The 12,832-nt window shown below is 35.6% G+C and overlaps 1 protein-coding gene across 2 annotated transcripts in view; it reads right to left on the bottom strand.

The window, feature by feature from the left end:
• LOC145669278 (extended synaptotagmin-2-like) overlaps positions 1-12,832 on the bottom strand; it is a 128,684-nt gene continuing 115,852 nt past the window's right edge. Inside the window, exons 15-17 of one of the 2 annotated variants that reach the window (XM_081737595.1) lie at positions 12,319-12,484; positions 2,000-2,178; positions 1-154 (exon numbers count right to left, since the gene is read on the bottom strand). In XM_081737595.1, the coding sequence (XP_081593721.1) occupies positions 2,063-2,178; positions 12,319-12,484 (282 nt within the window). In that variant the 3' untranslated portion in view covers positions 1-154; positions 2,000-2,062. Of the gene's footprint in view, positions 155-1,999; positions 2,179-12,318; positions 12,485-12,832 lie in introns of those variants that run through there. The other variant, XM_081737596.1, reaches the window with a different exon arrangement.

The raw sequence follows: 12,832 nt of genomic DNA, 5'->3' as shown, positions 1-12,832 counted from the left end.
TTACAAATAAATATTTTATTATCAAAACCTTATAAAAAGTACAAACTTTCTCAAAAAGGTTTAAAATGATTACTAAAAATATACAAAAATTATTTATGATCATTAAACACAAAATTTATCATATTCATGTTTTTCTTGGAAGTCCCGGAAAATGCTGAAATTAAACAATAACAAAAATCAATAAATATAAAAGTTTATGTAGCAGCATATTCATAGCAGAACAGAATATGTTGTTACAAATATTAAGAGATATTAAACATCATACTTTGTCCTTTATATTTTTGAATTTCCTTCTTAGAGCTACTCTAAAAACACGCTAACTTATGTGTGTACCCTTATTGATCGTAATAGATCGTACATCTTTTGATTGTAATACGTATATACAATAGAATTAATATACATTTATAATGTTAATTTACAGCATTTAAAACATTTTTTGGTATTATAATAAGAATACCTAAGTTATGGTTCTAATTCAATTCTACTTGATTGTGAGAAACAAAGAATATTAACTAAAATGATAGGTTTTGAAATAAAATCCGATACTTTGAGCTAACGTTAGAATTATTTTTATTTATATTTGAACTCAACCACAAATATTCCTATTTTCGATGAAAACTATTTTTTATATGTATAGAACAAACAATATTTTTAGTTATCCTTTCTAGTTTATATATTGTTTTATAATGATTGTTCATAGCAACATTTCACCACACCTAGAAAATTAGAAAACATTTATAAGTGCTCCTATATCATATAATGAATGGTAATGAGGAAAGTAGCAAAAAAAAGTATAAGATCTGTGAAGTCGTCATAAATGTTTTCATCTAGAATTTTAGAGTAATAAAAGTCAAGCCGTGAAAGAGAGCAGAAATTCTGTCATTGATAATACCGTAATTTAAATATGGTCATCTTTATTTTAATATAGTGAAAAGTAATGACCAAAAGAGAGTATTCTTGAAGATACAATCACATTAATACGGGAAAATTTTAAAAGTAGTTTTATTTTCAACATATCTAATTACGGTACATTGTGTAAAGTCGTAACAAGAAATTTATCTTCAAAGCCTTTGTGATATTACTTTTCAACTATATTTTGACTATAATCATCAATGCAATAAATAATCACAACTGTCGCTCTTATATCTATTAAAATTAGATGATTTCGACAATCGATACAATTATCAGTTCTCAACACTCTAGATATTTGAACGTTACAAAGAGAAGGTTTACAGTTGAAGTTAGGTTAAGATTATTTAGCGAGAATTTAGAGTAACCAAATGATACACATTTTCAGCACTGCAAATTGCACATGGCGGCAAATTTTAAGCCATATGACAGCAATTTACAGAAATTAAGCTACAGTTTCTTTATCTTTTTTATTTGTTGTTTTTGTTTGTTTGTTTACATAAAGTATTCTTTTCAGTTTCTTTATCAATCTTTATATTCACTTTTTTAGCTTCAACCTGTGTGACGACTACAGCCGAAATATTATATTTCAAATTAACAGAACAAAATATTTTTAAAGATAAATTTGTTACAATTTTTCATCTTCAGTATGTTCTGAAGACATGGTTAAAATGAAACTAGTTAAAATACTTTCGCCATGTGTAAGTGTGACCGTATCTTCTAAACATTATCATGTGCACTATAGTCATATACATATTTAACTTGAATTGTGTTCTGAATGATAACCTTTTGCTTTTCTTTATCAATATTTTTACTTACCTTCTTTTATAAAGTTCTATATGAATACTTATATCTCTCTCTCTTCATAGAACGCCAAGTTCTATTATTAGTTTCCTCATTTTCAGTTCATTACTGGACAAAAGATTACTTACTTTTTAAAATGTTTAAGCGTCACACTACTGACTTTTTAGATAAGAAATATTGCCATGAAAAATCAACATAGGATAATGTATGAGCTAGAAAAGAAAACTGAAATTATTGTTTGATACATTTGAGTGTTATTATTATTATTATGAAACTTTGAACATACCTTTTGTATACGAAATTTTTATACGAAGCAATCAATTGAAATAAAAATTGAATTTGACTCAAATTATTCGTAGGTCTCGTCATCTGCATCAGAAAATCTTTTCATACCAGTAGGATTTGTTTTTGTTGAAGAAGGCACTTTGGTGTCACTTGGTCTGAGGAATGCAAACAATTTCGCACCTGCAAAATTTTATTCATACATCCTGTAGTAACAGAGTTAGATGTGACAAATATAACTTCATATGAGCGTGAAACTTCAAAATATGCCAACAAATTTGTGCTATAGTGAATTCAATCGCTAAGCTGAAATATAATTTTGAAGTCACGGTGAACGTAATAACTAATCTCTAACTTTACAGGCAATTTCACAGGGAGTAAACAATTTTGAATTTAGAAATTTCTTTTTTGATATTTAGGAAGCTAAGAATATAATAGTGATTTGCAACTTCACGTATATGAAGAAATATGCAAATCCATTAGAATATGTATTCTCATATGCACATGTGGATTTTTAAGAATTGAACCCAAATCATTACCGTAGGTTTGTGTGTAACTCGAAACAAGTGTTAAATGATTAAACATGTCAATGTTTTTTTTAAACCGAAATGGAAATTAGTAAACAACGGAACGAATCTAGGAATAAAAAATTTTTTTCAACGAATTTAAAAAGTTTGTTACTGAATTCTCTCTCTCTCTCTCTCTCTCTCTCTATATATATATATATATATATGTGTGTGTGTGTGTGTGTGTGTGTGTGTGTGTATGTGTGTGTGTTATGTGCGAATTTTTCAATTTTGAGCCCTTTACTTAATAGAGCATCAAAAACTATCTGAAAGAAGTGATGGAATTTTTCGCGTCAGTTTTACCGTTCCCGGGATATTGGCCAAAAGTGTTCCGATTCCGGAGCCATATCTCTGGAACCATAAGTCATAGAGAGATGATATTTTGCGAATTGTTCAATTTTGAGTCCTCCATTTTGAGCATATGTCTTCGTAGAACGTTTTAACAGAACCCTTAAACAAAACATGTGGAAAAAAATTAGTACTCAAGGAAATTATAAATGGATAGATATATTACAAGAATTGTTTAATGAGTATAATAATAAAGTGCATAGAACAATTGGTATAAAGCCTATAGAAGTTAATAAGGAAATTGAATTATTTTTAAGTTCGTTTTGGCAATGCTTTTGGAGCAGTCTCAATTGCTTTAATTCTGAAGGCAATTTTAAAGTCTAAATTGCACAGTTGTAAATCATTAATTACTATTGTTTAATAGTGTTATAAAAAGTTATAAAACATTATAAACATTACATAATAAAACATTATAAGCATTAAACTCTATAAACATTATAAAAAGTTTCTGAAATCTGAGTTTCTAAATTAAAATCATGTAATTTTACACTTTCTCAGACACTAAATCCGTATTAAGTCTCTTCGCTAAATTCACTCTCACTTTAGTGAAAATTCAAGTGACAATGAAGAACAAATATATAGGAAATAAATTAGATTATATCTTCAAAATGCTATTAAATAAACTAAAGACAATTTCCCAAACATTCCCTTTAGACTAAAAATTTAGGTATTCAGTCTAAGACGTCATAATTATCGGGTACCCAACTTCTGTATTATACGAAAGGGCTTGAAAACAACAAGTAGTGTATTAAATATCATTTTGCGTAATTTTTTCTGGCATACTTATTAAATTTTTAACCTTCTTCACTGTTTCTAAGTTGTTCACCAAAATTCAAAGAAGTTCGGGTGAATAGCGAAAACTCTTAATGAATATAAATATTGGTGTATATTAGTTATGTATTCACAAGCTGCCTTGCTTATCTACACCCTTGTCAAACTTCACATTATACAGATTTCGTTAGTTAGCTTCCTCTAATAAATACGACACTCAATAACAGTAATGTGCACCGGGTAACAACTTAAATATAATTGCACCGTAATTGCTTATTATTACAATGACTTATGTTAGATAATGCAATTGATAGACACAATAGAAGTAAGTTTTACTTAACACACAAAGAGTGAAACAATGAATAACCAGACCGGGGAAAGTGAAAGACTCGCACCTACAGAGGATCTGATGTGTAAAAAATTCGGGTATTTCTTCTTTTCTTTAATATATAAGTTTCGTTTATTTTGTTTCAGTTATCCTGTTGTCTTGTTCATTCTGTAATTTTAATGATTCTTAAATATATGATATATTTATAGTATCTAGTAACTACCTTACTGTGCTCTTTTGAAAAGTGTGTCCAACACTTGAAATGCTTTGGGACTTCCTTATATAATAACATGGCATATTTCTTTCCAAAATATTATGAAAACTATTTATTTTATACATTTCAAAATTCGTTCAAATGTTTGTTGGTATTAATATTGCATTCTTGCTACGGTAATATTAGAGCGCAATTAAAAATTAATTTTCTTCCATTTAAAAACTGTTTTAAATATGGCCTACATTTTACAACAACGCAGAACAGCAGATAGGAGGCTAACCAGGTAGGTTTCTTTCATTCTCTGCCCCGGTTAGGTAACGTGCGCGAACTTTGGGTTGTCCCCGGAGATAAAGAAAACGATGGAATGCAGATTGACAGCAGATAAGAGCAAAGTCTATTTTCTCTCTCTTCATACATTTTAAAGATTTCATTGAATCTACATAAACATCTCTGCGAATAGTAACCTGTACAGGCCTATTGGAGCTAACGACGTACGAAAGTTTTAGAAAATCTGTCTACATTGCTTTCAAGTGAGGGAAGTGTTCATTTTATAAAAGTAGTTTCGAACTGTATAGTGTAGAGTAAACTCGCTTATTTGTCGCATCAACTGACAAAAGTTTACATAGAGATTAAAGAGGATTTACCCTGTTGTGATGTATAGCGAACTGCAAAGTAGTTAATATATGTGTAAGAAAAAACGACCGAGAACTGCTTTTCGATATATCGTACCGTTTTTGCTCTATAAAAATCAATATTGAAACCGGAAATAGTAGTAAATTTCTACCAGTTCCGGTTTTCAATTGAGATATAGGGATGGAGAAGGTATATTTTCTAGAGACGTTGAACCAATTCCCTAAAACCGCTTGTCACTAGCTATTATAGTTTTTGATTTATGGCTCGTAACTGTTCGATGTCTATCACTTCCGATGTATATAGAAGATTGACGGAGGAGATGGAACCTATTCATAGAACGCTAGATAGATTCCGAAAAACCCTTCTCAATATCTCTTACCGCTTTGGGTCTGATACCTGTTAACAGACAGACGGACATAGCCGTTTTATTAGACTTATGATACTTATGCATAGAATAGTTTCGAAGTCTAATAAACCCAGGTAGAAGAAATATTATTTACCAAATCTATTTTCGTGCAGATTAAGAATATGGGAATTTCAAGAATTCTTTTACATAAGTTATTATATCCTAAAGAATAACGGGGACCGCGGTGGCTCAGTGGTAAAGTGCTCACATCTGGTATGTGGGGTTCCCGGATCAATCCCAGATCTCACCAAGTGGGCTTTATGGTGGACAAACACCATGTTTGTGCGTTTTCTCGGGGTTCTCTCGTTTCCTCCCACTTTCTTCATTCCACCATTTCATTCATTCTCATCATCCCGTCTCCTTTAGCCTAGCCGGCATAAACATGGAACGTAAAACCTAAATATTTCATTTCGTTTTCTAAATAATAACTTAATGCATTCTACAGTGTTCTGTTTTTGGCCAATGCTCCAATAATAGAGTACAGATCGATGATACGCTTGCAGATTGGTATGCCATAAAAACGATTATTCATGAAACAAATGCACCAATATCTGCCAGGTAGTCACAACAAGCAAGAATGATATCTATTTCGTTCAGATAGTGTTCCCCCATAAGACGAGACGAGACGAGAAGTAAAGTTTTCTCGTCTCGTCTCGATCCTCGAAGACTTCTTTCGCTCTTGTCTCGAAATTTTATTGTTCCGTTTTGTTAATTTATGTAAAAAAAAATTATGAACTAATTTCTTCCTTAATTTCATTTGGAAGTTATCACAACAGTTTCGCGTCACGATTAGTCCACGAATAGTGTGATATAACAGCATTTCAACCATATTTATTATTGGAATAAATTGTGTAATGCCTTGCATATTTTAAACTTAGATAAATGCTCTTCATTGTTTTCGTACCATCATGTTATCAATTTGTAGTTTTTTTTTTTTTTTTTTTTTTTTTTTTTTTTTTTTTTACATATGAATCATATAACACTAAAACAGTGTTTGAGATCCAAGACTTGGGTGAATTAGTGTTATCCACAGGACTCGAGAAATTTCTCGTCTCGAAAATGAGACGATAATTGTGTTTCTTGCTTCGTCTCGAATTTAGTAAATTATTTTTCATGTGGTTTTCGAGATTATAATCAAGACGAGACAAGAAATGTCTGGTCTCTTGGACAACACTACGTTCAGAATTGGATGAACTAGTGGACTTCCGTAGGGAGGAGGTGCGTTAGTAACGTTGGGTATGCGCGTAAACTAGAAGTGTATCCAATCATTATGTGAACTAGAAATATATATATATATATATATATATATATATATATATATATATATATATATATATATATATATATATTTGTGAGCTAGTGGTCTACTATGCCACGCTTAATTGCATGCATGGAGAGCATGCCCGCGACCGTTCGGTGTATTTAATGGACGGGTTCCGCGAGAAAGTAATGCACCCCGCCCGTAGTTGTACAATATACGCTATTGTTGCTCGTGCACGTAGTGCACCGTCAAGATTTGTCCCTTAACCTTGACACCTTAGTGTGTCACCCCCATTCTCTGAGGGAGTGGGATACGCCCACTGCGCGGCCAGGCCGAAGTCCTGAGTGCCTACCAGTAAACCTACTGGTTGAGGCAGACTGCTAGCGAGTCAGTCATACCATGCTCTGCAGGCATGGCGCCCGAGCGTTATAAGGCAAGCTCACCTCCCGCCCGTGTTCACCGTTACCCAGAGTCCTGGGATTGGCTCCCACAAGCTACCGAATCCCACGGTATGACCACAGCCCGGCAGAGTCCAACCCAATCCGGGGCCCCAGGCTACTACGCCCGAGGGGGCTTGTTCAATCCCGGCCCTGCCTACCTCTATCGTTCAACTGGCAACCGCCTTGTCGTGTAGAGGTACCACGCACACGTCGAGATACTCCCATATCTCATCCCGGACCCTGGGATTGGCCCCTCCCCCACCTCCGGTTGGTCCTCCCGCAGGCTGGAATCCGACACTCCCCCCCCCGGTAGGGTCGTCCAAGCAATACGGGACTTCCTCTAATTACGGTAGAGGTACACCGTACATTACCAAAGCCAATGACTGATGTAGACCGTTTCCTCAAAGGCAGACGTTGTCATTTGGGAGCCGTGTCTCCCGAGGGAGCCGTGTCTCCCCTGGTAGGCCCGCCCAAACAATACGGGGCTACCTATCTTTAACGTGTTTAGGTACCACGTACACGTTGTAGCAAAGCTACCTGTCCGAATCCCAATGGTACGTGTAAGCCACCATTAGAAGGGACACCCACACCCTTCCTTCGGTAGGGTCGTCCAAACAATACGGGACTACCTCTTCTTACGAGAGAGGTAAACCGTACATTACCAGACCCAATGGCTGATGTAGACTGTCTACATTTAAAGACAATGGCCATTTGGGAGCGGCGGCTCCCCTGGTAGGGTCGTGGCTCCTGCACCCAGTTGAACGCAGAAGACCTGGGACGAAGGAGTGACCCACTTCCTCAGCACTCCTGAGGTACGAGTATGCGTTAGGATACTAGGTATCTCATCCCGGACCCAAGAGAACGCATTACACTCTCTTTGAGAGCAGCTACAACTCTCCCGGTAGGGCGCTGGATCCGCCCACACTCTTCGACACACCAGCTACCCACTCTTTTTAGCGTGTTGGGGTACCACGCAGCCTTATCTATATATACGTTTCGAATTGCTAAAATTTAAATACATCATGAATATTGATAAATATTCAGTTTTTGTTTTTCTTACGCCACAGTAAAATATTTTCCAGTATAAACTGCCAAGGCGCTCGTAGAGATTTTAGTTTCAAATGCAATGCAACTTAACAAGTATCTCTGACACTTTCATTCAAGAGGTCAACCCTTTGGGAGTTCGTTCCACAATGCGACTACAGTTACTAATGTGTTACGAGTTTTTATTTCTGTGATAATTCAGGTTTGAACTTCCTATAAAGTATTTCTACTTATGAATTCAAATGTTATCAAAAAAGTGGCGTATTTAGGATCTTGTTTCGGAGGGAGAGTTTTGAGAACCAGAAAGAAGCGTTTGTGTTATACGTATAATGCGAAAGAAATAATAATGAAATTATTTCGGGGGGCTTGAGCCCGAAAGCCTCCTTAATGCACCATTAATCAAAACATTTGTTATAATTATTGATGAATAAATGTAAATTACCCTTCATAGTATTACTAAATACTTATGTTCATTGCATTGTTCACAGTGAACAATATAATGGCGAGGAGCAAACTGCTGTATTTCAGTTACATGAAGTACACGTTATCCGCTTACATAAATAAGTTCTTCGTTTCTGAGTTAACAGGTTTCGCCCACAAAGTTAAAGAAAAAAAATAAATAAAAGTGGCACCTCATTCTTGTTCTACACCTCTATTTAATTAAGTTATATGGTGAGTGTGAATTGCGAAGATCTGTTTTTGACACAACTGTTATATTAATAAGCTGCGAGCTAACTGCTTACCTATCTTTGTTTTCCTCTTTTGAAAATTAAAATAAAATCATTTATTTTGTTCTGTCTTGTCATTTATTTATAATAATAATTATTATTTTCCAGGTGTACAGTGAATATTTTAAATATATATATTTTAAACATTCTATACAAAAGAAATCGCTACTGCAAGGTTTGGTACCGCAAGATTTTAGATGGTTAAGTTTTATCCCGCGAGGTTTTGGCCAGGCTAGATTTAGTCCGCCAAGATTTTGGCTATGCGAGATTTTGGTCCGCGAGGTTTTCGCCAGGCGAGATTGTGGGCCGCAAAGTTTTGGTTAAGATGTTTCACCCGCAAATCATCAACAGATCAAGTATTAACTCTGTTGTGATACATAGTCAGCTACAAAATAGAAGTATGCATGAATGTGGATATATGGACTAATATGGCTTTCTGTGGATACATTTTTATTGATTGTGCGGTTTGTGATCATTCCAATATGCGACAAGGCCATTACTGTTCATATATCGGCCAAATTTGATTGAGAGTTTGATAAGATTCCTCAGCCGAAAATAATAATTCCAGTTTACGACCAACCGGTAATTGGTTCTTTAAATGAATCAGAAGAGTAGAAGTGATAAACGTTGCCGGGTATCTGTTCCTAAAATTATGAAGGTTATGAGTTTTCAGTCAAAATCAAGTAAAAAATATTTCACTTGCTTACCCTGCGAATACCAATATTGGGTCCAAATAATCTAGACCCTCAGAAATATTGTAATATTTATTTATTTATTTTGTATATTACTGTTACACACACGCATGAAATGCCATGGTTTGTTCTTTCATCTTCCCAGATATTTCTTTTAAAGTTTTATTTTTAGAAGTTACATTCCTTATTTTGGAAAGCAAAATATTGATGATTTTGCATTTCGTTTGACATGTCTCCTTTTTTCACCGCTCAAGAATCAAGATTTAGGATCAAAAATGGTTGAAATAAGAAAATATTAAAAGTGCACTCTGTTTGACAAGGCTTGTTATAAAATACAAGTAAAAAGATGTATAAGTAGATAAGGTTGTCACACTTCTGACAGCACCCAGTCTTGCCTCCCGCAATACTTTCTTCTTCCGAACCATTTGATCAGTTTGTCAACTAACGTAACTTCGAAGATATGCATTCTCCACATTATTAGATGAACGATTTTTTCTCATTTTCCCCCTCCCCTACCAACTTTTTGAAGATCAGTGAGGAACAATGGTATGAATGGATCAGGTATCTACACCTCCACGTACAGGAAAAGAGATATTCTTTCCAGCGCTGCCATATTTCCTTGTAAAAAGTAATATTAATGCACTATAAGAGCTAGTTTAAAAATAAAAAAGTGAACATGTAGTATTGGGGTAGGTTAACATCTGGAGAAATTTTGAACTACATAAGACAAATAGTTTTCATAATACTTTGGAAAGAAGTTCACCATGTTATTACATAGGAATTGATGATTTCAGTTGAAAACGTTAGACACGCCTTAATTGCAGAAGTCATCATTTTTGTAAATATCTATAGCAGTTTGCAGATTGGCTACAGTAGCTACTAGAAATTCATATGCATAAATTTTTCTATAACATCTACAAATGCTCTATAGGTGCAACACGTTTGACACGATATACTACGTACAAATTGAATTGTAACTATATGGCCTCTAATTACATACTGCATCAATAGTATGGTGTCTAATAATTACTGACTTTATCACGTAAAATTTCAAGACATAATAAGAGACTATTTATTCACACTTAAAGCAGCTATACCTATAACTCCGCTACATAATAGTAAGAGCATGAATTACAGCAAAACAATCTATAAACGAAAAAAATATTTGATTTCCTCTTACTTTTATCATTGATTTAACTGTACTACGCTAAGTAACTGAAAATTGAAACGCCGAAGATAATTTTGAAACGTTCAGAATAGCGTATATAATATATCCAAAGCACATACAGATGGTGATCAGAAAAATGGAAACACCTGAACGAAATTGCAACTTACCAGATTAATATGGTGTCGGGCCACCTTTCGCCTTCAGAACAGCCTTGATGCGACGTGGGATGGGGGCATAGAGGTCGTGAATGGTAGCAAGTGGAATTTTACACCATTCCTCGTGCAGGGCATCGGCCAGTTCTGTGTGAGAGGATGGAGGTGGAAACCGTCGCCGGAGTCGTGTTTCCAAGACGGACCACAGATGTTCAATTATGTTGAGATCTGGGAATTGGGCGGGCCAGGGGAGGTGTTGAACTTCATCCCGATGTTCCTCAAACCACGCTGCAACAATGCCAGCTGTGCGAATGGGTGCATTATCATCCTGGAAGATGGCTTCATTGTCCGGGAACAACATCCGGACCATAGGATGCAAGTGGTCTCCTAAAATTGCGACATAATCGTTGGCAGTGATTCGTCCGCTAAGTGTGACCACAGGACCCAATGAAAACCATGATATGGCGGCAGACAGCATCATCGAGCCGCCGCCATGTTTCACAGTTGGGCGGATACACTGCAGATCATAAGCTTCTTTGGGCGTTCTCCACACATAAACACGGCCCGTGGTTGGGAATAGGGTGAAGGATGACTCATCCGACCATATCACACGTTTCCAGTCCTCAACGGTCCAAGTTGCATGGTCGCAGCACCATTTGCGGCGTGCGAAAGCGTTATGGTCCCTGATGAGCGGTTTGGCCCGTGCAACGCGACCCCGTAAGTTCAAGTCATGTAATTCGCGGCGGACTGTGATTGTCGAAACAGGGTGGTTGAGGTGCTGATTGAGTTCCTCCGTCACTTGCTCTGCAGTGGCACGACGGTTAGGCGTGACAATGCGCTTTAATACCCGGCGTGACCTGTCACTCATGATTTTCTTCCGCCCACTGTTCCGCTTCCCCGATGTGGTTTTCCCGTGTGTTGTGTAGGCCGTCATCACCTTCGACACTGTCCCACGCGACACACCTAACACAGTAGCCACTGCCGTCACACTCACTGCACATAACCGCGCACCAACAATTTGCCCTCTTTGAAAATCTGAGAGGTCTCCCATTTTACACTACCTCCGTCTGCTGCAGCCACTGAACATTACTGTTCCACTGCGCCTGACGTAGTATGGAGACCGACCTAACACACCACCACCAGCTGTCCGACGCTGCGGGCGCCACGACACCACTACTAACCCATACATCTGACGTGTTGCCAACTACAGGTGTTTCCATTTTTCTGATCAGCATCTGTACTTGTATATAACAATATCTCTATAGCAGTTTCCATGCATAGAGGAACGTATGTACATAACTTGAACAATACTCGAATACTAGCAGGACAATGCACCATTTGTAAAATATATAAAGAAGATAACCACATATTCTACTCATGTCGTAGGCACTGTAAGATATATTTTCAGCAACGATCACTGTGTATTTTTACTGTGTGACGTATAAAGAATAACGAATATTTTATATTTGTTATATTTGAAAAGAAATGGGAACTCCAGGAAGAAACCAGAAACTACCAAACTCGTGAGAGTTCGTTTGCTATAAATATGAAACATGTATTTTTAATCTTTACCTTTTTTCCCACCTTTATTCTCTGTCGAAGGAGTGCTTTTAGTTTTTTTATCTATACTTATAGTTTTAGGAACTGCAGAAGTTTGAGAAGAGTGTGCAGCAGTATGTACAGAATCTGACAGACTTGATCTAGATTTTACTGTAGGTTCTTCGTGTCTTTGTAATACCTGAAATAACATATATACCATGTAAACATTTCCCTTAGTTTATTTGAACATACTTCACAAGGTTGACTAATTTTGGTTAAAAAATAAAAATGTTTTTAAAAATCTAGGAAATAAATTTGTATGCTAGGAAAATATTTTGAAATTAGCAACATATGTACTTGTACCATTTTTATGTTCAAATGAAGCACACTTTTTATTTCTGATCGATTACATAATTATGATATATTAATCATAAGATCATCCATATATATATATATATATATATATATATATATATATATATATATATATATATATATATATATATATATATATATATATATATGGGATCTACCGTAGTCGGGTCAA

The sequence above is a fragment of the Thermobia domestica genome, chromosome 13 (genome assembly GCF_964235325.1).
Source record: "Thermobia domestica chromosome 13, izTheDome1.hap1.1, whole genome shotgun sequence".
Lineage (NCBI taxonomy): Eukaryota > Metazoa > Arthropoda > Insecta > Zygentoma > Lepismatidae > Thermobia > Thermobia domestica.
Note: the sequence above shows the minus strand (reverse complement) of the source record. Positions and strands in the feature narration are given on the sequence as shown.